This window comes from Chiloscyllium plagiosum, unplaced genomic scaffold, assembly GCF_037043375.1.
Source record: "Chiloscyllium plagiosum isolate Xiang-an unplaced genomic scaffold, Cpla_swu_hap1 HiC_scaffold_19, whole genome shotgun sequence".
Classification (NCBI taxonomy): Eukaryota; Metazoa; Chordata; class Chondrichthyes; order Orectolobiformes; family Hemiscylliidae; genus Chiloscyllium; species Chiloscyllium plagiosum.
Window position 1 is genome coordinate 77,782,562 of NW_028270157.1, and position 26,689 is coordinate 77,809,250.

At 54.3% G+C, this 26,689-nt stretch overlaps 2 protein-coding genes across 5 annotated transcripts in view; both read left to right on the forward strand.

The window, feature by feature from the left end:
* Positions 1–351, forward strand: part of LOC148146822 (microtubule-actin cross-linking factor 1, isoforms 6/7-like) — a 32,259-nt gene extending 31,908 nt beyond the window's left edge. Inside the window, exon 6 of the mRNA XM_087996942.1 lies at positions 256–351. Within this exon, the coding sequence (XP_087853068.1) occupies positions 256–351 (96 nt within the window). The remainder of the gene's footprint in view (positions 1–255) is intronic.
* Positions 352–1,996: 1,645 nt separating this feature from the next.
* Positions 1,997–26,689, forward strand: part of LOC148146823 (microtubule-actin cross-linking factor 1, isoforms 6/7-like) — a 179,281-nt gene continuing 154,588 nt past the window's right edge. For all 4 annotated transcript variants that reach the window (XM_087996923.1, XM_087996925.1, XM_087996924.1 and 1 more), the window contains exon 1: positions 1,997–2,089. In XM_087996923.1, the coding sequence (XP_087853049.1) occupies positions 2,003–2,089 (87 nt within the window). In that variant the 5' untranslated portion in view covers positions 1,997–2,002. The remainder of the gene's footprint in view (positions 2,090–26,689) is intronic.

Below are 26,689 nucleotides of genomic sequence, written 5' to 3' on the forward strand. Positions count from 1 at the left end.
AAAGTCACAGCAACTGCTGCAGGAAAAGTAACCAGTTAATTTGACTGGAGTTTTTTTCTACTGCAGAGAAGAGGCAGCTTCTGCTGGGGAGAACAGCATACCCTCCTGTTTGTGTGTGTATGTCTCTCTCTCTCTCTCTCTCTCTGTGTCAGTGAGCCTGTAACTTGTTTCTAGGGCCAACCCGCTCCGTTAGCTGGGATCCATAGGTCTCACTTGTGAACAACTCTCTAGCTCCTGATTGGCTGTACACTGCAGGATCCCATCACCTCAAAACACACAGTTGACAAGATGAGGAAGCAAATTCCTCACTGTGAAATGATGCAGCAGCTCTGGGTAAATTTCTGTGACTAACAACAGATTTTTTTGATCCTTGTGGCTCTGTTTTTAAAGGCAGGGAAAAAAAAAACAGACACAGAGCTTACAGTGCACTTCATAAATATCATCATATTCCCTTTAACATCAGGCTGGAGAATGCTCTCATCCTCTGTGAAACTCAGATCATTTCTCACAAACCCCAGACTGAGTGGGAATGGAAGCTGCACTAAGTACTATGGCAGTGATAACATGATAGAACATAGAACATAGAAGAATACAGCGCAGTACAGGCCCTTTGGCCCTCGATGTTGCGCCGATCCAAGCCCACCTAACCTATACTAACCCACTATCCTCCATATACCTATCCAATGCCCGCTTAAATGCCCATAAAGAGGGAGAGTCCACCACTGCTACTGGCAGGGCATTCCATGAACTTACGACTCGCTGAGTGAAGAACCTACCCCTAACTTCAGTCCTATATCTACCCCCCCTTAATTTAAAGCTATGCCCCCTTGTAATACCCGACTCCATACGCGGGAAAAGGTTCACACTGTCAACCCTATCTAACCCCCTAATCATCTTGTACACCTCAATCAAGTCACCCCTAAACCTTCTTTTCTCTAATGAAAACAGCCCCAAGTGTCTCAGTCTTTCCTCATACGATCTTCCTTCCATACCAGGCAACATCCTGGTAAACCTCCTCTGCACCCGTTCCAGTGCCTCCACATCCTTCCTATAGTATGGCGACCAAAACTGCACTCAATATTCCAGATGCGGCCGCACCAGAGTCTTATACAACTGCATCATGACCTCAGGACTCCGGAACTCAATTCCTCTACCAATAAAAGCCAGTACGCCATATGCCTTCCTCACTGCACTATTTACCTGGGTGGCAACTTTCAGAGATCTGTGTACATGGACACCAAGATCCCTCTGCTCATCCACACTACCAAGTATCCGACCATTAGCCCAGTACCCCATCTTTTTGTTATTCTTCCCAAAGTGAATCACCTCACACTTAGCTACATTGAATTCCATTTGCCACCTTTCTGCCCAGCTCTGCAGCTTCTCTATATCCTGCTGTAACCTGCCACATCCTTCCTCACTGTCAACAACTCCTCCGACTTTCGTATCATCCGCAAACTTGCTCACCCAACCTTCTAACCCCTCTTCCAGGTCATTTATAAAAATGACAAACAGCAATGGTCCCAAAACAGATCCTTGCGGAACACCGCTAGTGACGGCACTCCATGAAGAAACTTTGCCATCAACTACTACCCTCTGTCTTCTTCCATCCAGCCAATTCCTAATCCAAACCTCCAACTCACCCTCAATGCCATATCTCCGTATTTTCTGCAGTAGCCTACCATGGGGAACCTTATCAAACGCCTTACTAAAATCCATATATACCACATCTACCGCTTTCCCCTCATCAACCTCCTTCGTCACCTTTTCAAAGAATTCAATAAGGTTTGTGAGGCACGACCTGCCTCACAATGATGAGATTGTAACTGGCTAATGCGGTTTGCAGTGCAGATTGGATGGACCAAATGGCCCCCTCCTGCATCATATCAATTCTATGATTCTGTGTTAACCCTGCCCCCATTCTTGTTGAGAATTGGACTGTTTGACCCTGTGATGCTTGTCTTTGCAGTTCAGTGAGTTAAGGAAGATGCTACAAAGTTGGATGGATGAAGTGGATCAGCATCTAGAGGCTCAGAAGGACATTGCTGTCGACAACAATGACATTAAACAGCAGCTCACCCAGCAACAGGTCAGCATCACAGAAAGTTGCCATAATCACATCGGGCTGTCGCTCACTACGGACGGAGATGACAGGTGATGGTTTAATCTGAGGGTCACCACACCTCACACAAAGGCAGAGGTTCAAGGAGAGTCTTTCATGGAAATGAATCCTTTATGGCTGGCACGGTGGCTCAGTGGTTAGCACTGCTGCCTCAGAGCGCCAGGGACTCAGATTCAATTCCAGCCTTGAGTAACTGTCTGTGTGGAGTGTGCACATTCTCCCTGTGTCTGCGTGGGTTTCCCCTGGATTCTTCGGTTTCCTCCCACAGTCACAAAGATGTGCAGGTGAGGTGAATTGGCCATGCTAAATTGCCCATAGTGTGAGGTGCAGGAGTCAGGGGTAAATTTGGATAAGGGATGGGTCTGGGTGGGTTACTCTTCAGAGGGTCAGTGTGGACTTGTTGGGCCAAATGGCCTGTTTCCATAGTGTAGAGAATCTAATCTAATCTCAGTTGGTGGAAGAACAAAGAAAGTTTACAGCCCAAGAACAGGCCCTTCAGCCCTCCAAGCCTGAGCCGATCCAAATCCACTGACTAAACCTGTTGCCCAATTCCTAAGCATTTGTATCCCTCTGCTCCCCACCTACTCATGCATCTGACCAGACACATCTTAAATGAATCTAACGTGTCTGCCTCTACCACCTCTGCTGGCAACGCGTTCCAGACACCCACCACCCTCTGTGTGAGGTACTTGCTGCGTGCATCCCCCTTAAACTTTCCACCTCTCACCTTGAAAGCATGACCCCTCGTTATTGAATCCTTTACCCTGGGCAAAAGCTTGTCTCTATCCACCCTGTCTATACCCTTCATGATTTTGTAAACCTCAATCAGGTCCCCCCTCAATCTCCTTTTTTCTAATGAAAACAATCCTAACCTACTCAACCTCTCTTCATAGCTAGCACCTTCCATACCAGGCAACATCTTCGTAAACCTTCTCTGCATCCTCTCCAAAGCGTCCACATCCTATTGGTAATGTGGCGACCAGAACTGTACACAGTATTCAAAATGCGGCCAAACCAATGTCTTGTACAATTTTAACATGACCTGCCAGCTCTTATACTCAATACCCCGTCCAATTAAGGCAAGCATACCATATGCCTTCTTGACCACTCTTTCCACCTGTGCAGCAACCTTCAGGAAAAATGGACCTGATTAAATTGATTGGAATATGGGCAATAACACTGAACAACTTGCAATGATAGAGCAATTGATTTTTTTTCTGGTGAAACTATCACTCACCAACTGACAAGAAATCATAGAATCAAATAATGATCCAGCCAAGGGGAAGGACAATCAGATCATCAACCCTGTGTTTATGTAAGAGATGGCCAATTGGCTCCCCAAAGCCTATCTATCAACCAAAAGGTATCACGTTCACTCCCCTTCTGAACTTTTCACTCCCCAAGCACCCCGTTCACTTTCCGTGTGCCCCGTTCACTTTCCGTGTGCCCCATTCACTCCATGTGCCCCGTTCACTTTCCGTGTGTCCTGTTCACTTTCCGTGTGCCCCGTTCACTTTCCATGTGCCCCGTTCACTTTCCGTGTGTCCCGTTCACTTTCCGTGTGCCCAGTTCACTTTCCACGTGTCCCGTTCACTTTCCATGTGTCCCGTTCACTTTGCGTGTGCCCAGTTCACTTTCCACGTGTCCCGTTCACTTTCCATGTGTCCCGTTCACTTTGCGTGTGCCCAGTTCACTTTCCACGTGTCCCGTTCACTTTCCATGTGTCCCGTTCACTTTGCGTGTGCCCAGTTCACTTTCCACGTGTCCCGTTCACTTTCCATGTGCCCGTTCACTTTCCGTGTGCCCACTTTCCGTGTGCCCAGTTCACTTTCCATGTGTCCCGTTCACTTTCCGTGTGCCCCGTTCACTTTGTGTGTGCGCTGTTCACTTTCCGTGTGCCCCATTCACTTGGCATGTGCCCCGTTCACTCCATGTGCCATGTTCACTTTCCATGTGCCCCATTCACACCATGTGCCCCGTTCACTTTCCGTGTGTCCCGTTCACTTAGCATGTGCACCGTTCACTTTCCATGTACCCAGTACACTTTGCGTGTGCCCTGTTCACTCCGTGTGCCCCGTTCACTCCGTGTGCCCCATTCACTTTGCGTGTGCCCCGTTCTCTTTCCATGTGCCACGTTCACTCTGTGTGCGCGGTTCACTTTGCATGTGCCCCGTTCACTTTGCGTGTGACCCGTTCACTCCGTGTGTCCTATTCACTTTGCGTGTGTCTCATTCACTTTGCGTGTGCCCCATTCACTTTGCGTGTACCCTGTTCGTTTTGGGTGTACCCTGTTCACTCCATGTGCCCCGTTCACTCCGTGTGCCCCGTTCACTCTGTGTGCCCCATTCACTTTCAGTGTGCCCCATTCACTTTCCATGTGCCCCATTCACTTTGCGTGTGCCCCGTTCACTTTCCGTGTGCCCCATTCACTTTGCGTGTGCCCCATTCACTTTCCGTGTGCCCCATTCACTTTGCGTGTGCCCCGTTCACTTTCCATGTGCCCTGTTCACTCCATGTGTCCCTTTCACGTTCCATGTGCTCTGTTCACTCCCTGTGCCCCGTTCACTCCGTGTGCCCCGTTCACTTTCCGTGTGCCCCATTCACTTTCCGTGTGCCCCATTCACTTTCCGTGTGCCCCGTTCACTCTGTGTGCCTGGTTCACTTTGCGTGTGCCCCCGCTTACTTTCCGTGCGCCCCGTTCTCTTCCCATTTGCCCTGTTCACTTTCCATGTGCCCCGTTCACTCCGTGTGCCCCGTTCACTCTGTGTGCCTGGTTCACTTTGCGTGTGCCCCGTTTACTTTCCGTGTGCCCCGTTCGCTTTGTGTGTGCCCCGTTCACTTTCTGTGTGTCCCGTTCACTCCGTGTGCCCCGTTCACTTTCTGTGTGTCCCGTTCACTCCGTGTGCCCCGTTCACTTTGCGTGTGCCCTGTTCACTCCATGTGCCCTGTTCATTTTCCGTGTGCCCCATTCACTTTGCGTGTGCCCCGTTCACTCCGTGTGCCCTGTTCACTCCATGTACCCCGTTTACTTTGCGTCTGCCCCGTTCACTTTGCGTGTGCCCTGTTCACTCCGTGTGCCCCATTCACTTTCCGTGTTTCCTGTTCACTTTCCGTGTGCCCCATTCACTTTCCGTGTGCCCTGTTTACTTTCGGTGTGCCCCGTTTACTTTCCATGTGCCCCGTTAACTTTGCGTGTTCCCCGTTCACTTTCCGTGTTTCCTGTTCACTTTGCGTGTGCCCTATTCACTTTCCGTGTGCCCATGTTCACTCCATGTGCCCTGTTTACACCGTCTGCCCTGTTTACTTTCCGTGTGCCCCATTCACTTTCCGTGTGCCCCATTCACTTTCTGTGTTTCCTGTTCACTTTCCGTGTGCCCCATTCACTTTCCGTGTGCCCCGTTCACTTTGTGTGTGCCCCGTTCACTTTCTGTGTGTCCTGTTCACTCCGTGTGCCCTGTTCATTTTCCGTGTGCCCCGTTCACTTTCTGTGTGTCCCGTTCACTCCGTGTGCCCCATTCACTTTACGTGTGCCCCGTTCACTCTGTGTGCCCTGTTCAATTTCCGTGTGCCCCATTCGCTTTGTGTGTGCCCCGTTCACTTTCCGTATGCCCCGTTCACTCTGTGTGCCCCGTTCACTTTGCGTGTGCCCTGTTCACTCCGTGTGCCCTGTTCATTTTCCGTGTGCCCCATTCACTTTACGTGTGCCCCGTTCACTCCGTGTGCCCCATTCACTTTGCGTGTGCCCTGTTCACTCCGTGTGCCCTGTTCATTTTCCGTGTGCCCCATTCACTTTGCGTGTGCCCCGTTCACTCCGTGTGCCCTGTTCACTCCATGTGCCCTGTTTACTTCCCGTGTGCCCCGTTCACTTTGCGTGTGCCCCGTTCACTTTGCGTGTGCCCCGTTCATTCCGTGTGCCCCATTCACTTTCCGTGTTTCCTGTTCACTTTCCGTGTGCCCCATTCACTTTCCGTGTGCCCCGTTTACTTTGCGTATGCCCCGTTCACTTTGCGTGTGCCCCGTTCACATTCCGTGTGCCCATGTTCACTCTGTGTGGCCTGTTCACACCGTGTGCCCTGTTTACTTTCCGTGTGCCCCATTCACTTTCCGTGTGCCCCATTCACTTTCCATGTGCCCCATTCACTTTCCGTGTGCCCCGTTTACTTTCCGTGTGCCATGTTCATTTTCCGTGTGCCCCATTCACTTTACGTGTGCCCCGTTCACTCCGTGTGCCCCGTTCACTTTCCGTGTGCCCCATTTACTCTCCGTGTGCCCCGTTCACTTTGCGTGTGCCCCGTTCACTTTGCGTGTGCCCCGTTCACTCCGTGTGCCCCGTTCACTTTCCATGTTTCCTGTTCACTTTCCGTGTGCCCCATTCACTTTCCGTGTGCCCCGTTTACTTTCCGAGTGCCCCGTTTGCTTTCCATGTGCCCCGTTCACTTTGCTTGTGCCCCGTTCACTTTCCGTGTTTCCTGTTCACTTTCCGTGTGCCCCGTTCACTTTCCGTGTTTCCTGTTCACTTTCCATGTGCCCCATTCACTTTCCGTGTGCCCATGTTCACTTCGTGTGCCCCATTCACTCCGTGTGCCCCATTCACTTTCCGTGTGCCCCATTCACTTTGCATGTACCCGTTCACTTTGCGTGTGCCCCGTTCAGTCCGTGTATCCTATTCACTTTCTGTGTGGCCCATTCACTTTCCATGTGCCCCATTCACTTTCCGTGTGCCCCATTCACTTTGCATGTACCCGTTCACTTTGCGTGTGCCCCGTTCAGTCTGTGTGTCCTATTCACTTTCCGTGTGCCCCATTTACTCTCCGTGTGCCCCGTTCACTTTCCGTGTTTCCTGTTCACATTCCGTGTGCTCTGTTCACTCCGTGTGCCCCGTTCACTCTGTGTACCCCGTTTACTTTCCATGTGCCCCATTCACTTTCCATGTGCCCCATTCACTTTCCGTGTGCCCCATTCACTTTGCGTGTGCTCTGTTCACTCCGTGTGCCCCGTTCACTCCGTGTGCCCCATTCACTTTCCGTGTGCCCCATTCACTTTGCGTGTGCCCCCCCTTACTTTCCGTGTGCCCTGTTCACTCCATGTGCCCCGTTCACTCCGTGTGCCCCGTTCACTCTGTGTGCCTGGTTCACTTTGCGTGTGCCCCGTTTACTTTCTGTGTGTCCCGTTCACTCCGTGTGCCCCGTTCACTTTCTGTGTGTCCCGTTCACTCCGTGTGCCCCGTTCACTTTGCGTGTGCCCTGTTCATTTTCCGTGTGCCCCATTCACTTTGCGTGTGCCCCGTTCACTCCGTGTGCCCTGTTCACTTTCCGTGTGCCCCATTCACTTTCCGTGTGCCCCGTTCACTTTGCGTGTGCCCCGTTCACTCCGTGTGCCCCATTCACTTTCCGTGTTTCCTGTTCACTTTGCGTGTGCCCCATTCACTTTCCGTGTGCCCTGTTTACTTTCGGTGTGCCCCGTTTACTTTCCATGTGCCCCGTTCACTTTGCGTGTGCCCCGTTCACTTTCCGTGTTTCCTGTTCACTTTGCGTGTGCCCCATTCATATTCTGTGTGCCCATGTTCACTCCGTGTGCCCTGTTTACACCGTCTGCCCTGTTTACTTTCCGTGTGCCCCATTCACTTTCCGTGTGCCCCATTCACTTTCCGTGTGCCCCATTCACTTTCTGTGTTTCCTGTTCACTTTCCGTGTGCCCCATTCACTTTCCGTGTGCCCCGTTCACTTTGCGTGTGCCCAGTTCACTTTCCACGTGTCCCGTTCACTTTCCGTGTGCCCGTTCACTTTCCGTGTGCCCACTTTCCGTGTGACCAGTTCACTTTCCATGTGTCCCGTTCACTTTCCGTGTGCCCCGTTCACTTTGTGTGTGCCCAATTCACTCCGTGTGCCCCATTCACTTTCCGTGTGCCCTGTTCACTCCATGTGCCCTGTTCACATTCCATGTGCCCCATTCACACCATGTGCCCCGTTCACTTTCCGTGTGCACCGTTCACTTTCCATGTACCCAGTTCACTTTGCGTGTGCCCTGTTAACTCCGTGTGCCCCGTTCACTCCGTGTGCTCCATTCACTTTCCGTGTGCCCTGTTTACTTTCGGTGTGCCCCGTTTACTTTCCATGTGCCCCGTTAACTTTGCGTGTTCCCCGTTCACTTTCCATGTTTCCTGTTCACTTTGCGTGTGCCCTATTCACTTTCCGTGTGCCCATGTTCACTCCATGTGCCCTGTTTACACCGTCTGCCCTGTTTACTTTCCGTGTGCCCCATTCACTTTCCATGTGCCCCATTCACTTTCCGTGTGCCCCATTCACTTTCTGTGTTTCCTGTTCACTTTCCGTGTGCCCCATTCACTTTCCGTGTGCCCCGTTCACTTTCTGTGTGTCCCGATCACTCCGTGCGCCCCGTTCACTTTCCGTGTGCCCTGTTCACTCCGTGTGCCCTGTTCATTTTCCGTGTGCCCCGTTCACTTTGTGTGTGCCCCGTTCACTTTCTGTGTGTCCCGTTCACTCCGTGTGCCCCATTCACTTTACGTGTGCCCCGTTCACTTTCTGTGTGTCCCGTTCACTCTGTGTGCCCTGTTCACTTTCCGTGTGCCCCATTCGCTTTGTGTGTGCCCCGTTCACTTTCCGTATGCCCCGTTCACTCTGTGTGCCCCGTTCACTTTGCGTGTGCCCTGTTCACTCCGTGTGCCCTGTTCATTTTCCGTGTGCCCCATTCACTTTACGTGTGCCCCGTTCACTCCGTGTGCCCCATTCACTTTGCGTGTGCCCTGTTCACTCCGTGTGCCCTGTTCATTTTCCGTGTGCCCCATTCACTTTGCGTGTGCCCCGTTCACTCCGTGTGCCCTGTTCACTCCATGTGCCCTGTTTACTTCCCGTGTGCCCCGTTCACTTTGCGTGTGCCCCGTTCACTTTGCGTGTGCCCCGTTCATTCCGTGTGCCCCATTCACTTTCCGTGTTTCCTGTTCACTTTCCGTGTGCCCCATTCACTTTCCGTGTGCCCCGTTTACTTTCCGTGTGCCCCGTTCACTTTGCGTGTGCCCCGTTCACTTTGCGTGTGCCCCGTTCACATTCCGTGTGCCCATGTTCACTCTGTGTGGCCTGTTCACACCGTGTGCCCTGTTTACTTTCCGTGTGCCCCATTCACTTTCCGTGTGCCCCATTCACTTTCCATGTGCCCCATTCACTTTCCGTGTGCCCCGTTCACTTTCCGTGTGCCCCGTTTACTTTCTGTGTGCCCTGTTCATTTTCCGTGTGCCCCATTCACTTTCCGTGTGCCCCATTTACTCTCCGTGTGCCCCGTTCACTTTGCGTGTGCCCCGTTCACTTTGCGTGTGCCCCGTTCACTCCGTGTGCCCCGTTCACTTTCCATGTTTCCTGTTCACTTTCCGTGTGCCCCATTCACTTTCCGTGTGCCCCGTTTACTTTCCGAGTGCCCCGTTTGCTTTCCATGTGCCCCGTTCACTTTGCATGTGCCCCGTTCACTTTGCGTGTGACCCGTTCACTCCGTGTGTCCTATTCACTTTGCGTGTGTCTCATTCACTTTGCGTGTGCCCCATTCACTTTGCGTGTGCCCTGTTCGTTTTGCGTGTACCCTGTTCACTCCATGTGCCCCGTTCACTCCGTATGCCCTGTTCACTTTCCATGTGCCCCGTTCACTTTCCATGTGCCCTGTTCATTCCGTGTGCCCCGTTCACTCCGTGTGCCCCATTCACTTTGCGTGTGCCCCGTTCTCTTTCCATGTGCCACGTTCACTCTGTGTGCGCGGTTCACTTTGCATGTGCCCCGTTCACTTTGCGTGTGACCCGTTCACTCCGTGTGTCCTATTCACTTTGCGTGTGCCCCATTCACTTTGCGTGTGCCCTGTTCGTTTTGCGTGTACCCTGTTCACTTTCCATGTGCCCCGTTCACTCCGTGTGCCCCGTTCACTCCGTGTGGCCCGTTCACTCTGTGTGCCTGGTTCACTTTGCGTGTGCCCCGCCTTACTTTCCGTGTGCCCCGTTCACTTTCCATGTGCCCCGTTCACTCCGTGTGCCCCGTTCACTCTGTGTGCCTGGTTCACTTTGCGTGTGCCCCGTTCGCTTTGCGTGTGCCCCGTTCACTTTCTGTGTGTCCCGTTCACTCCGTGTGCCCCGTTCACTTTGCGTGTGCCCCGTTCACTCCGTGTGCCCTGTTCACTCCATGTGCCCCGTTTACTTCCCGTGTGCCCCGTTCACTTTGCGTGTGCCCCGTTCACTTTCCGTGTTTCCTGTTCACTTTGCGTGTGCCCCGTTCACTTTCCGTGTGCCCTGTTTACTTTCTGTGTGCCCCGTTTACTTTCCATGTGCCCCGTTCACTTTGCGTGTGCCCCGTTCACTTTCCGTGTTTCCTGTTCACTTTGCGTGTGCCCCGTTCACTTTCCGTGTGCCCATGTTCACTCCGTGTGCCCTGTTTACACCGTCTGCCCTGTTTACTTTCCGTGTGCCCCATTCACTTTCCGTGTGCCCCATTCACTTTCCGTGTGCCCCATTCACTTTCTGTGTTTCCTGTTCACTTTCCGTGTGCCCCATTCACTTTCCATGTGCCCCGTTCACTTTGTGTGTGCCCTGTTCACTTTCTGTGTGTCCCGTTCACTCCGTGAGCCCCGTTCACTTTGCGTGTGCCCTGTTCACTCCGTGTGCCCTGTTCATTTTCCGTGTGCCCCGTTCACTTTGTGTGTGCCCCGTTCACTTTCCGTATGCCCCGTTCACTCTGTGTGCCCTGTTCACTTTGCGTGTGCCCCATTCACTTTACGTGTGCCCCGTTCACTCCGTGTGCCCCATTCACTTTACGTGTGCCCCGTTCACTCCGTGTGCCCCGTTCACTTTACGTGTGCCCTGTTCATTCCGTGTGCCCTGTTCATTTTCCGTGTGCCCCATTCACTTTGCGTGTGCCCCGTTCACTCCGTGTGCCCTGTTCACTCCATGTGCCCTGTTTACTTCCCGTGTGCCCCGTTCACTTTGCGTGTGCCCCGTTCACTCCGTGTGCCCCATTCACTTTCCGTGTTTCCTGTTCACTTTCCGTGTGCCCCATTCACTTTCCGTGTGCCCCGTTTACTTTCCGTGTGCCCCGTTCACTTTGCGTGTGCCCCGTTCACTTTGCGTGTGCCCTGTTCACATTCCATGTGCCCATGTTCACTCCCTGTGCCCTGTTCACACCGTGTGCCCTGTTTACTTTCTGTGTGCCCCATTCACTTTCCGTGTGCCCCATTCACTTTCCATGTGCCCCATTCACTTTCCGTGTGCCCCATTCACTTTCCGTGTGCCCCGTTTACTTTCCGTGTGCCCTGTTCATTTTCCGTGTGCCCCATTCACTTTACGTGTGCCCTGTTCACTCCGTGTGCCCCGTTCACTCCATGTGCCCCGTTTACTTCCCATGTGCCCCGTTCACTTTGCGTGTGCTCCGTTCACTTTGCGTGTGCCCCGTTCACTCCGTGTGCCCTGTTCATTTTCCGTGTGCCCCATTCACTTTCCGTGTGCCCCGTTCACTCCGTGTGCCCTGTTCACTCCATGTACCCCGTTTACTTTGCGTCTGCCCCATTCACTTTGCGTGTGCCCTGTTCACTCCGTGTGCCCCATTCACTTTCCGTGTTTCCTGTTCACTTTCCGTGTGCCCCATTCACTTTCCGTGTGCCCTGTTTACTTTCGGTGTGCCCCGTTTACTTTCCATGTGCCCCGTTAACTTTGCGTGTGCCCCGTTCACTTTCCGTGTTTCCTGTTCACTTTGCGTGTGCCCTATTCACTTTCCGTGTGCCCATGTTCACTCCATGTGCCCTGTTTACACCGTCTGCCCTGTTTACTTTCCGTGTGCCCCATTCACTTTCCGTGTGCCCCATTCACTTTCTGTGTTTCCTGTTCACTTTCCGTGTGCCCCATTCACTTTCCGTGTGCCCCGTTCACTTTGTGTGTGCCCCGTTCACTTTCTGTGTGTCCTGTTCACTCCGTGTGCCCTGTTCATTTTCCGTGTGCCCCGTTCACTTTCTGTGTGTCCCGTTCACTCCGTGTGCCCCATTCACTTTACGTGTGCCCCGTTCACTCTGTGTGCCCTGTTCACTTTCCGTGTGCCCCATTCGCTTTGTGTGTGCCCCGTTCACTTTGCGTGTGCCCCGTTTTCTTTCCGTGTGTCCTGTTCACTCCGTGTGCCCTGTTCATTTTCCGTGTGCCCCGTTCACTTTCTGTGTGTCCCGTTCACTCCGTGTGCCCCATTCACTTTACGTGTGCCCCGTTCACTCTGTGTGCCCTGTTCACTTTCCGTGTGCCCCATTCGCTTTGTGTGTGCCCCGTTCACTTTCCGTATGCCCCGTTCACTCTGTGTGCCCCGTTCACTTTGCGTGTGCCCTGTTCACTCCGTGTGCCCTGTTCATTTTCCGTGTGCCCCATTCACTTTACGTGTGCCCCGTTCACTCCGTGTGCCCCATTCACTTTGCGTGTGCCCTGTTCACTCCGTGTGCCCTGTTCATTTTCCGTGTGCCCCATTCACTTTGCGTGTGCCCCGTTCACTCCGTGTGCCCTGTTCACTCCATGTGCCCTGTTTACTTCCCGTGTGCCCCGTTCACTTTGCGTGTGCCCCGTTCACTTTGCGTGTGCCCCGTTCATTCCGTGTGCCCCATTCACTTTCCGTGTTTCCTGTTCACTTTCCGTGTGCCCCATTCACTTTCCGTGTGCCCCGTTTACTTTCCGTGTGCCCCGTTCACTTTGCGTATGCCCCGTTCACTTTGCGTGTGCCCCGTTCACATTCCGTGTGCCCATGTTCACTCTGTGTGGCCTGTTCACACCGTGTGCCCTGTTTACTTTCCGTGTGCCCCATTCACTTTCCGTGTGCCCCATTCACTTTCCATGTGCCCCATTCACTTTCCGTGTGCCCCGTTCACTTTCCGTGTGCCCCGTTTACTTTCTGTGTGCCCTGTTCATTTTCCGTGTGCCCCATTCACTTTACGTTTGCCCCGTTCACTCCGTGTGCCCCGTTCACTTTCCGTGTGCCCCATTTACTCTCCGTGTGCCCCGTTCACTTTGCGTGTGCCCCGTTCACTTTGCGTGTGCCCCGTTCACTCCGTGTGCCCCGTTCACTTTCCATGTTTCCTGTTCACTTTCCGTGTGCCCCATTCACTTTCCGTGTGCCCCGTTTACTTTCCGAGTGCCCCGTTTGCTTTCCATGTGCCCCGTTCACTTTGCATGTGCCCCGTTCACTTTGCGTGTGACCCGTTCACTCCGTGTGTCCTATTCACTTTGCGTGTGTCTCATTCACTTTGCGTGTGCCCCATTCACTTTGCGTGTGCCCTGTTCGTTTTGCGTGTACCCTGTTCACTCCATGTGCCCCGTTCACTCCGTGTGGCCCGTTCACTCTGTGTGCCTGGTTCACTTTGCGTGTGCCCCGCCTTACTTTCCGTGTGCCCTGTTCACTTTCCATGTGCCCCGTTCACTCCGTGTGCCCCGTTCACTCTGTGTGCCTGGTTCACTTTGCGTGTGCCCCGTTCGCTTTGTGTGTGCCCCGTTCACTTTCTGTGTGTCCCGTTCACTCCGTGTGCCCCGTTCACTTTGCGTGTGCCCCGTTCACTCCGTGTGCCCTGTTCACTCCATGTGCCCCGTTTACTTCCCGTGTGCCCCGTTCACTTTGCGTGTGCCCCGTTCACTTTCCGTGTTTCCTGTTCACTTTGTGTGTGCCCCGTTCACTTTCCGTGTGCCCTGTTTACTTTCTGTGTGCCCCGTTTACTTTCCATGTGCCCCGTTCACTTTGCGTGTGCCCCGTTCACTTTCCGTGTTTCCTGTTCACTTTGCGTGTGCCCCGTTCACTTTCCGTGTGCCCATGTTCACTCCGTGTGCCCTGTTTACACCGTCTGCCCTGTTTACTTTCCGTGTGCCCCATTCACTTTCCGTGTGCCCCATTCACTTTCCGTGTGCCCCATTCACTTTCTGTGTTTCCTGTTCACTTTCCGTGTGCCCCATTCACTTTCCATGTGCCCCGTTCACTTTGTGTGTGCCCTGTTCACTTTCTGTGTGTCCCGTTCACTCCGTGAGCCCCGTTCACTTTGCGTGTGCCCTGTTCACTCCGTGTGCCCTGTTCATTTTCCGTGTGCCCCGTTCACTTTACGTGTGCCCCGTTCACTCCGTGTGCCCCATTCACTTTACGTGTGCCCCGTTCACTCCGTGTGCCCCGTTCACTTTACGTGTGCCCTGTTCATTCCGTGTGCCCTGTTCATTTTCCGTGTGCCCCATTCACTTTGCGTGTGCCCCGTTCACTCCGTGTGCCCTGTTCACTCCATGTGCCCTGTTTACTTCCCGTGTGCCCCGTTCACTTTGCGTGTGCCCCGTTCACTCCGTGTGCCCCATTCACTTTCCGTGTTTCCTGTTCACTTTGCGTGTGCCCCGTTCACTTTGCGTGTGCCCTGTTCACATTCCATGTGCCCATGTTCACTCCCTGTGCCCTGTTCACACCGTGTGCCCTGTTTACTTTCTGTGTGCCCCATTCACTTTCCGTGTGCCCCATTCACTTTCCATGTGCCCCATTCACTTTCCGTGTGCCCCATTCACTTTCCGTGTGCCCCGTTTACTTTCCGTGTGCCCTGTTCATTTTCCGTGTGCCCCATTCACTTTACGTGTGCCCTGTTCACTCCGTGTGCCCCGTTCACTCCATGTGCCCCGTTTACTTCCCATGTGCCCCGTTCACTTTGCGTGTGCTCCGTTCACTTTGCGTGTGCCCCGTTCACTCCGTGTGCCCCGTTCACTCCGTGTGCCCCGTTCACTTTCCATGTTTCCTGTTCACTTTCCATGTGCCCCATTCACTTTCCGTGTGCCCCGTTTACTTTCCGAGTGCCCCGTTTGCTTTCCATGTGCCCCGTTCACTTTGCTTGTGCCCCGTTCACTTTCCGTGTTTCCTGTTCACTTTCCGTGTGCCCCGTTCACTTTCCGTGTTTCCTGTTCACTTTCCGTGTGCCCCATTCACTTTCCGTGTGCCCATGTTCACTCCGTGTGCCCCATTCACTCCGTGTGCCCCATTCACTTCCCGTGTGCCCCATTCACTTTGCATGTACCCGTTCACTTTGCGTGTGCCCCGTTCAGTCCGTGTGTCCTATTCACTTTCTGTGTGGCCCATTCACTTTCCATGTGCCCCATTCACTTTCCGTGTGCCCCATTCACTTTGCATGTACCCGTTCACTTTGCGTGTGCCCCGTTCAGTCTGTGTGTCCTATTCACTTTCCGTGTCCCCTGTTCACTCTCCGTGTGCCCCGTTCACTCTGTGTGCCCCGTTCACTTTCCGTGTTCCCCGTTCACTTTCCGTGTTCCCTGTTCACTTTCCGTGTGCCCTGTTCACTCCGTGTGCCCCGTTCACTCCGTGTGCCCCGTTCACTCTGTGTGCCTGGTTCACTTTGCGTGTGCCCCGTTCAGTCCGTGTGTCCCGTTCACTTTCCGTGTGCCCCGTTCACTCCGTATGCCCCGTTCACTTTACGTGTGCCCTGTTCACTCCGTGTGCCCTGTTCATTTTCCGTGTGCCCCATTCACTTTGCGTGTGCCCCGTTCACTCCGTGTGCCCTGTTCACTCCATGTGCCCTGTTTACTTCCCGTGTGCCCCGTTCACTTTGCGTGTGCCCCGTTCACTCCGTGTGCCCCATTCACTTTCCGTGTTTCCTGTTCACTTTCCGTGTGCCCCATTCACTTTCCGTGTGCCCCGTTTACTTTCCGTGTGCCCCGTTTACTTTCCGTGTGCCCCGTTCACTTTGCGTGTGCCCCGTTCACTTTGCGTGTGCCCTGTTCACATTCCATGTGCCCATGTTCACTCCCTGTGCCCTGTTCACACCGTGTGCCCTGTTTACTTTCTGTGTGCCCCATTCCCTTTCCGTGTGCCCCATTCACTTTCCATATGCCCCATTCACTTTCCGTGTGCCCCATTCACTTTCCGTGTGCCCCGTTTACTTTCCGTGTGCCCTGTTCATTTTCCGTGTGCCCCATTCACTTTACGTGTGCCCTGTTCACTCCGTGTGCCCCGTTCACTCCATGTGCCCCGTTTACTTCCCATGTGCCCCGTTCACTTTGCATGTACCCGTTCACTTTGCGTGTGCCCCGTTCAGTCTGTGTATCCTATTCACTTTCCGTGTCCCCTGTTCACTCTCCGTGTGCCCCGTTCACTCTGTGTGCCCCGTTCGCTTTCCGTGTTCCCCGTTCACTTTCCGTGTTCCCTGTTCACTTTCCGTGTGCCCTGTTCACTCCGTGTGCCCCGTTCACTCCGTGTGCCCCGTTCACTCTGTGTGCCTGGTTCACTTTGCGTCTGCCCCGTTCAGTCCGTGTGTCCTATTCACTTTGCGTGCGCCCCATTCACTTTGCGTGTGCCTGGTTCACTTTCCGTGTGCCCTGTTCACTCCGTGTTCCTCATTCACTTTCCGTGTGCCCCGTTCACTTTCCGTGTTCCCCGTTCACTTTCCGTGTGCCCTGTTCACTCCGTGTTCCTCATTCACTTTCCGTGTGCCCCGTTCACTTTCCGTGTTCCGCGTTCACTTTCCGTGTGCCCCGTTCACTCTGTGTGCCTGGTTCACTTTGCGTGTGCCCCGTTCAGTCCGTGTGCCCCGTTCACTCTGTGTGCCCCGTTCACTCTGTGTGCCCCGTTCACTTTCCGTGTGCCCCGTTTACTTTCCGTGTGCCCTGTTTACTTTCCGTGTGCCCCATTCACTTTATGTGTGCCCCGTTCACTTTCCGTGTGCCCTGTTCACTCTGTGTGCCCTGTTCATTTTCCGTGTGCCCCATTCACTTTGCGTGTGCCCCGTTCACTCCGTGTGCCCTGTTCACTTTGCGTGTGCCCTGTTCACTTTGCGTGTGCCCCGTTCACTTTGCGTGTGCCCTGTTCACTCCGTGTGCCCCGTTCACGTTCCGTGTGCCCCGTTCACTTTCCGTGTGCCCCGTTCACTCTCTGTGCCTTGTTCACTTTCCATGTGCCCCATTCACTTTGCGTGTGCCCCGTTCACTCCGTGTTCCGCGTTCACTCTGTGTGCCCTGTTCACTTTCCGTGTGCCTCGTTCACTTTCCGTGTGCCCCGTTCACTCTGTGTGCCCTGTTCACTTTCCGTGTGCCCCGTTCACTTTCCGTGTGCCCTGTTCACGTTCCGTGTGCCCCGTTTAATTTCCGTGTGCCCCGTTCACTTTCTGTGTGTCCCGTTCACTCCGTGTGCCCCGTTCACTTTGCGTGTGCCCTGTTCACTCCGTGTGACCTGTTCACTTTCCGTGTGCCCCGTTCACTTTGTGTGTGCCCCGTTCACTTTCCGTATGCCCCGTTCACTCTGTGTGCCCCATTCACTCCGTGTGCCCCGTTCACTTTGCGTGTGCCCTGTTCACTCCGTGTGCCCTGTTCATTTTCCGTGTGCCCCATTCACTTTACGTGTGCCCCGTTCACTCAGTGTGCCCGTTCACTTTGCGTGTGCCCTGTTCACTCCGTGTGCGCTGTTCATTTTCCGTGTGCCCCATTCACTTTACGTGTGCCCTGTTCACTTTGCGTGTGCCCCGTTTTCTTTCCGTGTGCGCCGTTCGATTTGTGTGTGCCCTGTTCACTTTCTGTGTGTCCCGTTCACTCCGTGTGCCCCGTTCACTTTGCGTGTGCCCTGTTCACTCCGTGTGCCCTGTTCATTTTCCGTGTGCCCCATTCACTTTGCGTGTGCCCCGTTCACTCCGTGTGCCCTGTTCACTCCGTGTGCCCTGTTCACTCCATGTGCCCTGTTTACTTCCCGTGTGCCCCGTTCACTTTGCGTGTGCCCCGTTCACTTTGCGTGTGCCCCGTTCACTTTGCGTGTACCCCGTTCACTCCTTGTGCCCCATTCACTTTCCGTGTTTCCTGTTCACTTTCCGTGTGTCCCATTCACTTTCCATGTGCCCCATTCACTTTCCGTGTGCCCCATTCACTTTCCGTGTGCCCCATTCACTTTGCATGTGCCCTGTTCACTTTCCATGTGCTCTGTTCACTCCGTGTGCCCCGTTCACTCCGTGTGCCCCGTTCACTTTCCGTGTGCCCCGTTCACTCCGTGTGCCCGGTTCACTCCGTGTGCCCCGTTCACTCTGTGTGCCTGGTTCACTTTGCGTGTGCCCCATTCACTTTCCGTGTGCCCCGTTCGCTTTGTGTGTGCCCCGTTCACTTTCTGTGTGTCCCGTTCACTCCGTGTGCCCCATTCACTTTCTGTGTGTCCCGTTCACTCCGTGTGCCCCGTTCACTTTGCGTGTGCCCTGTTCACTCCGTGTGCCCTGTTCATTTTCCATGTGCCCCATTCACTTTGCGTGTGCCCCGTTCGCTCTGTGTGCCCTGTTCACTCCATGTGCCCCGTTTACTTCCCGTGTGCCCCGTTCACTTTGCGTGTGCCCCGTTCACTTTGCGTGTGCCCCGTTCACTCCGTGTGCCCCATTCACTTTCCGTGTTTCCTGTTCACTTTCCGTGTGCCCCATTCACTTTCCGTGTGCCCTGTTTACTTTCGGTGTGCCCCGTTTACTTTCCATGTGCCCCGTTCACTTTGCGTGCGCCCCGTTCACTTTCCGTGTTTCCTGTTCACTTTGCGTGTGCCCCGTTCACATTCCGTATGCCCATGTTCACTCCGTGTGCCCTGTTTACACCGTCTGCCCTGTTTACTTTCCATGTGCCCCATTCACTTTCCATGTGCCCCATTCACTTTCCGTGTGCCCCATTCACTTTCCATGTGCCCCATTCACTTTCCGTGTGCCCCATTCACTTTCTGTGTTTCCTGTTCACTTCCCATGTGCCCCATTCTCTTTCCGTGTGCCCCGCTCACTTTGTGTGTGCCCCGTTCACTTTCCGTGTGTCCCGTTCACTCCGTGTGCCCCCTTCACTTTGCGTGCTCCCTGTTCACTCCGTGTGCCCTGTTCATTTTCCGTGAGCCCCATTCACTTTACGTGTGCCCCGTTCACTCTGTGTGCCCTGTTCACTTTCCGTGTGCTCTGTTCACTTTGCGTGTGCCCCGTTCACTTTCCGTATGCCCCGTTCACTCTGTGTGCCCTGTTCACTTTGCGTGTGCCCTGTTTTCTTTCCGTGTGCCCCGTTCGCTTTGTGTGTGCCCTGTTCACTTTCTGTGTGTCCCGTTCACTCAGTGTGCCCCGTTCACTTTGCGTGTGCCCTATTCACTCCGTGTGCCCTGTTCATTTTCCGTGTGCCCTGTTCACTTTCTGTGTGTCCCGTTCACTCCGTGTGCCCCGTTCACTTTGCCTGCTCCCTGTTCACTCCGTGTGCCCTGTTCATTTTCCGTGTGCCCCATTCACTTTCCGTGTGCCCCGTTCACTCCGTGTGCCCTGTTCACTCCATGTGCCCTGTTTACGTCCCGTGTGCCCTGTTCACTTTGCGTGTGCCCCTTTCACTTTGCGTGTGCCCCGTTCACTCCGTGTGCCCCATTCACTTTCCGTGTTTCCTGTTCACTTTCCGTGTGCCCCATTCACTTTCCGTGTGCCCCATATACTTTCCGTGTGCCCCGTTTACTTTCCATGTGCCCCGTTCACTTTGCGTGTGCCCCGTTCACTTTGCGTGTGCCCCGTTCACTTTCCGTGTTTCCTGTTCACTTTGCGTGTGCCCCGTTCACATTCCGTGTGCCCATGTTCACTCCGTGTACCCCGTTCACTCCGTGTGCCCCATTCACTTTCCGTGTTTCCTGTTCATTTTCCGTGTGTCCCATTCACTTTCCATGTGCCCCATTCACTTTCCGTGTGCCCCATTCACTTTCCGTGTGCCCCATTCACTTTGCGTGTGCCCTGTTCACTTTCCATGTGCCCTGTTCACTCCATGTGTCCCTTTCACGTTCCATGTGCTCTGTTCACTCCGTGTGCCCCGTTCACTCCGTGTGCCCCGTTCACTTTCCGTGTACCCCGTTCACTTTCCGTGTGCCCCGTTCACTCCGTGTGCCCCGTTCACTCCGTGTACCCCGTTCACTCCGTGTGCCCTGTTCACTTTGCGTGTGCCCTGATCACTTTCTGTGTGTCCCGTTCACTCCGTGTGCCCCGTTCACTTTGCGTGTGCCCTGTTCACTCCGTGTGCCCTGTTCATTTTCCATGTGCCCCATTCACTTTCCGTGTGCCCGGTTCACTCTGTGTGCCCTGTTCACTTTCTGTGTGTCCTGTTCACTCCGTGTGCCCCGTTCACTTTGCGTGCTCCCTGTTCACTCCGTGTGCCCTGTTCATTTTCCGTGTGCCCCATTCACTTTACGTGTGCCCCGTTCACTCTGTGTGCCCTGTTCACTTTCCGTGTGCCCTGTTCACTTTGCGTGTGCCCCGTTCACTTTCCGTATGCCCCGTTCACTCTGTGTGCCCTGTTCACTTTGCGTGTGCCCTGTTTTCTTTCCGTGTGCCCCGTTCGCTTTGTGTGTGCCCTGTTCACTTTCTGTGTGTCCCGTTCACTCCGTGTGCCCCGTTCACTTTGCGTGCTCCCTGTTCACTCCGTGTGCCCTGTTCATTTTCCGTGTGCCCCATTCACTTTCCGTGTGCCCCGTTCACTCCGTGTGCCCTGTTCACTCCATGTGCCCTGTTTACGTCCCGTGTGCCCCGTTCACTTTGCGTGTGCCCCTTTCACTTTGCGTGTGCCCCGTTCACTCCGTGTGCCCCATTCACTTTCCATGTTTCCTGTTCACTTTCCGTGTGCCCCATTCACTTTCCGTGTGCCCCATTCACTTTCCATGTTTCCTGTTCACTTTCCGTGTGCCGCGTTCACTTTCCATGTGCCCTGTTCACTCCATGTGTCCCGTTCACGTTCCATGTGCCCTGTCCACTCCGTGTGCCCCGTTCACACCGTGTGCCCCGTTCACTTTCCGTGTGCCCGTTTCACTCTGTGTGCCCTGTTCACTTTCCGTGTGCCCCGTTCACTTTGAGTGTGCCCCGTTCACTTTCCGTGTGCCCCGTTCACTCTGTGTGCCCTGTTCACTTTCCGTGTGCCCCGTTTACTTTCCGTGTGCCCTGTTTACTTTCCATGTGCCCCATTCACTTTGCTTGTGCCCCGTTCACTTTCCGTGTTTCCTGTTCACTTTGTGTGTGCCCCGTTCACATTCCGTGTGCCCATGTTCACTCCGTGTGCCCTGTTCACACCGTGTGCCCCGTTTACTTTCCGTGTGCCGCGTTCACTTTCCGTGTGCCCCATTCACTTTCCATGTGCCCCATTCACTTTCCATGTGCCCTGTTCACTCCATGTGTCCCGTTCATTTTCATTGTGCCCTGTTCACTCCGTGTGCCCCTGTTCACTCTGTGTGCCTGGTTCACTTTGCGTGTGCCCCGTTTACTTTCCGTGTGCCATGTTCACTTTCCATGTGCCCGGTTCGTTTTCCGTGTGCCTCGTTCACTTCCCGTGTGCCCCATTCACTCCATGTGCCCCGTTCACTTCCCGTATGCCCCGTTCACTTTGAGTGTGCCTCGTTCACTTCCCGTGTGCCCCGTTCACTCTGTGTGCCCTGTTCACTTTGCGTGTGCCCCGTTCACTTTGAGTGTGCCCCGTTCACTTTCCGTGTGCCCCGTTCACTCCGTGTGCCCTGTTCATTTTCCGTGTGCCCCATTCACTTTGCGTGTGCCCCGTTCACTCTGTGTGCCCTGTTCACTTTGCGTGTGCCCCGTTCACTTTGAGTGTGCCCCATTCACTTTGCGTGTGCCCCGTTCACTCCGTGTGCCCCATTCACTTTGCGTGTTTCCTGTTCACTTTCCGTGTGCCCCATTCACTTTCCGTGTGCCCTGTTTACTTTCAGTGTGCCCCGTTTACTTTCCATGTGCCCCGTTCACTTTCCGTGTTTCCTGTTCACTTTCCGTGTGCCCCGTTCACTTTCCGTGTTTCCTGTTCACTTTCCGTGTGCCCCATTCACTTTCCGTGTGCCCCATTCACTTCCCGTGTGCCCCATTCACTTTGCATGTACCCGTTCACTTTGCGTGTGCCCCATTCAGTCCGTGTGTCCTATTCACTTTCTGTGTGGCCCATTCACTTTCCGTGTGCCCCATTCACTTTCCGTGTGCCCCATTCACTTCCCGTGTGCCCCATTCACTTTGCATGTACCCGTTCACTTTGCGTGTGCCCCATTCAGTCCGTGTGTCCTATTCACTTTCTGTGTGGCCCATTCACTTTCCATGTGCCCCATTCACTTTGCGTGTGCCCCGTTCAGTCTGTGTGACCTATTCACATTCCGTGTGCCCCGTTCACTTTGCACCTGCCCCGTTCACTTTCCGTGTTCCCCGTTCACTTTCCGTGTTCCCCGTTCACTTTCCGTGTGCCCTGTTCACTTTCCGTGTTCCCCGTTCACTTTCCGTGTTCCCCGTTCACTTTCCGTGTGCCCTGTTCACTCCATGTGCCCATGTTCACTCCGTGTGCCCTATTCACTCTGTGTGCCCCGGTCACTCCGTGTGCACCGTTAACTCTGTGTGCCTGGTTCACTTTGCGTGTGCCCCGTTCAGTCCTTGTGTCCTATTCACTTTGCGTGCGCCCCATTCACTTTGCGTGTGCCTGGTTCACTTTCCGTGTGCCCTGTTCACTCCGTGTTCCTCATTCACTTTCCGTGTGCCCCGTTCACTTTCCGTGTTCCCCGTTCACTTTCCGTGTGCCCTGTTCACTCCGTGTGCCCCGTTCACTCCGTGTGCACCGTTATCTCCGTGTGCCCCGTTCACTTTGCGTGTGCCTGGTTCACTTTCCATGTGCCCTGTTCACTCTGTGTGCCCCATTCACTCCGTGTGCCCCGTTCACTCTGTGTGCCCCGTTCACTTTCCGTGTGCCCCGTTTACTTTCCGTGTGCCCCATTCACTTTATGTGTGTCCCGTTTACTTTCCGTGTGCCCCATTCACTTTATGTGTGCCCCGTTCACTCTGTGTGCCCCGTTCACTCTGTGTGCCCTGTTCATTTTCTGTGTGCCCCATTCACTTTGCGTGTGCCCCGTTCACTCCGTGTGCCCTGTTCACTTTGCGTGTGCCCTGTTCACTTTGCGTGTGCACCGTTCACTTTGCGTGTGCCCTGTTCATTTTCCGTGTGCCCCATTCACTTTACGTGTGCCCCGTTCATTCCTGAAGAAGGGCTTATGCCCGAAACGTCGATTCTCCTGTTCCCTGGATGCTGCCTGACCTGCTGCGCTTTTCCAGCAACACATTTCCAGCTCTAATCCCCAACATCTGCAGACCTCACTTTCTCCTCCATTCACTCCGTGTGCCCCGTTCACTTTGCGTGTGCCCCGTTTACTTTCCGTGTGCCCTGTTCACTTTCCGTGTGCCCCGTTCACTCTGTGTGCCTTGTTCACTTTCCGTGTGCCCCATTCACTTTGCGTGTGCCCCATTCACTCCGTGTGCCCCGTTCACTCTGTGTGCCTGGTTCACTTTGCGTGTGCCCCGTTTACTTTCCGTGTGCCATGTTCACTTTCCATGTGCCCCGTTCATTTTCATTGTGCCCTGTTCACTTTCCGTGTGCCCCGTTCACTTTCCGTGTGCCCTGTTCACGTTCCGTGTGCCCCGTTTAATTTCCGTGTGCCCCGTTCACTTTCTGTGTGTCCCGTTCACTCCGTGTGCCCCGTTCACTTTGCGTGTGCCCTGTTCACTCCGTGTGACCTGTTCACTTTCCGTGTGCCCCGTTCACTTTGTGTGTGCCCCGTTCACTTTCCGTATGCCCCATTCACTCCGTGTGCCCCGTTCACTTTGCGTGTGCCCTGTTCACTCCGTGTGCCCTGTTCATTTTCCGTGTGCCCCATTCACTTTACGTGTGCCCCGTTCACTCAGTGTGCCCCGTTCACTTTGCGTGTGCCCTGTTCACTCAGTGTGCCCCGTTCACTTTGCGTGTGCCCTGTTCACTCCGTGTGCCCTGTTCATTTTCCGTGTGCCCCATTCACTTTACGTGTGCCCCGTTCACTTTGCGTGTGCCCCGTTTTCTTTCCGTGTGCGCCGTTCGCTTTGTGTGTGCCCTGTTCACTTTCTGTGTGTCCCGTTCACTCCGTGTGCCCCGTTCACTTTGCGTGTGCCCTGTTCACTCCGTGTGCCCTGTTCATTTTCCGTGTGCCCCATTCACTTTGCGTGTGCCCCGTTCACTCCGTGTGCCCTGTTCACTCCATGTGCCCTGTTTACTTCCCGTGTGCCCCGTTCACTTTGCGTGTGCCCCGTTCACTTTGCATGTGCCCCGTTCACTTTGCGTGTACCCCGTTCACTCCGTGTGCCCCATTCACTTTCCGTGTTTCCTGTTCACTTTCCTTGTGTCCCATTCACTTTCCATGTGCCCCATTCACTTTCCGTGTGCCCCATTCACTTTCCATGTGCCCCATTCACTTTCCGTGTGCCCCATTCACTTTGCGTGTGCCCTGTTCACTTTCCATGTGCCCTGTTCACTCCATGTGTCCCTTTCACGTTCCATGTGCTCTGTTCACTCCATGTGCCCCGTTCACTCCGTGTGCCCCGTTCACTTTCCGTGTGCCCCGTTCACTCCGTGTGCCCCGATCACTCCGTGTGCCTGGTTCACTTTGCGTGTGCCCCATTCACTTTCCGTGTGCCCCGTTCGCTTTGTGTGTGCCCCGTTCACTTTCTGTGTGTCCCGTTCACTTTGCGTGTGCCCCGTTCACTCCGTGTGCCCTGTTCACTTTGCGTGTGCCCTGATCACTTTCTGTGTGTCCCGTTCACTCCGTGTGCCCCGTTCACTTTGCGTGTGCCCTGTTCACTCCGTGTGCCCTGTTCATTTTCCATGTGCCCCATTCACTTTGCGTGTGCCCCGTTCACTCCGTGTGCCCTGTTCACTCCATGTGCCCCGTTCACTTCCTGTGTGCCCCGTTCACTTTGCGTGTGCCCCGTTCACTTTCTGTGTGTCCCGTTCACTCCGTGTGCCCCGTTCACTTTGCGTGCTCCCTGTTCACTCCGTGTGCCCTGTTCATTTTCCGTGTGCCCCATTCACTTTACGTGTGCCCCGTTCACTCTGTGTGTCCTGTTCACTTTCCGTGTGCCCTGTTCACTTTGCGTGTGCCCCGTTCACTTTCCGTATGCCCCGTTCACTCTGTGTGCCCTGTTCACTTTGCGTGTGCCCTGTTTTCTTTCCGTGTGCCCCGTTCGCTTTGTGTGTGCCCTGTTCACTTTGCGTGTGCCCTATTCACTCCGTGTGCCCTGTTCATTTTCCGTGTGCCCTGTTCACTTTCTGTGTGTCCCGTTCACTCCGTGTGCCCCGTTCACTTTGCATGCTCCCTGTTCACTCCGTGTGCCCTGTTCATTTTCCGTGTGCCCCATTCACTTTCCGTGTGCCCCGTTCACTCCGTGTGCCCTGTTCACTCCATGTGCCCTGTTTACGTCCCGTGTGCCCCGTTCACTTTGCGTGTGCCCCTTTCACTTTGCGTGTGCCCCGTTCACTCCGTGTGCCCCATTCACTTTCCATGTTTCCTGTTCACTTTCCGTGTGCCCCATTCACTTTTCGTATGCCCCGTTTACTTTCCGTGTGCCCCGTTTACTTTCCATGTGCCCCGTTCACTTTGCGTGTGCCCCGTTCACTTTCCGTGTTTCTTGTTCACTTTGCGTGTGCCCCATTCACATTCCGTGTGCCCATGTTCACTCCGTGTGCCCTGTTCACACCGTGTGCCCCATTTACTTTCCGTGTGCCCCGTTCACTTTCTGTGTGCCCCATTCACTTTCCATGTGCCCCATTCACTTTCCGTGTGCCCCATTCACTTTGCGTGTGCCCCGTTCACTTTCCATGTGCCCTGTTCACTCCGTGTGCCCCGTTCACTCCGTGTACCCCGTTCACTTTCCGTGTGCCCCATTCACTTTCCGTGTGCCCCGTTCACTCCGTGTGCCCCGTTCACTCTATGTGCCTGGTTCACTTTGCGTGTGCCCCGTTTACTTTCCGTGTGCCATGTTCACTTTCCATGTGCCCCGTTCATTTTCATTGTGCCCTGTTCACTCCGTGTGCCCCGTTCACTCCGTGTGCCCCGTTCACTCTATGTGCCTGGTTCACTTTGCGTGTGCCCCGTTTACTTTCCGTGTGCCATGTTCACTTTCCATGTGCCCCGTTCATTTTCATTGTGCCCTGTTCACTCCGTGTGCCCCGTTCACTCTGTGTGCCTGGTTCACTTTCCGTGTGCCTCGTTCACTTTCCGTGTGCCTCGTTCACTTCCCGTGTGCCCCGTTCACTTTCCGTGTGCCCCGTTCACTTTCCGTGTGCCCTGTTCACTCTGTGTGCCCTGTTCACTTTCCGTGTGCCCCGTTCACTTTGAGTGTGCCCCGTTCACTTTCCGTGTGCCCCGTTCACTTTGAGTGTGCCCCATTCACTTTCCATGTGCCCTGTTCACTCCGTGTGCCCCGTTCACACCGTGTGCCCCGTTCACTTTCCGTGTGCCCCGTTCACTTTGAGTGTGCCCCGTTCACTTTCCGTGTGCCCTGTTCACTTTGCGTGTGCCCCGTTTACTTTCCGTGTGCTCCTTTCACTCCGTGTGCCCCGTTCACTCCGTGTGCCTCGTTCACTTTCCATGTTTCCTGTTCACTTTCCGTGTGCCCCGTTTACTTTCTGTGTGCCCCGTTTACTTTCCATTTGCCCCGTTCACTTTGCTTGTGTCCCGTTCACTTTCCGTGTTTCCTGTTCACTTTGCGTGTGCCCCGTTCACATTCCGTGTGCCCATGTTC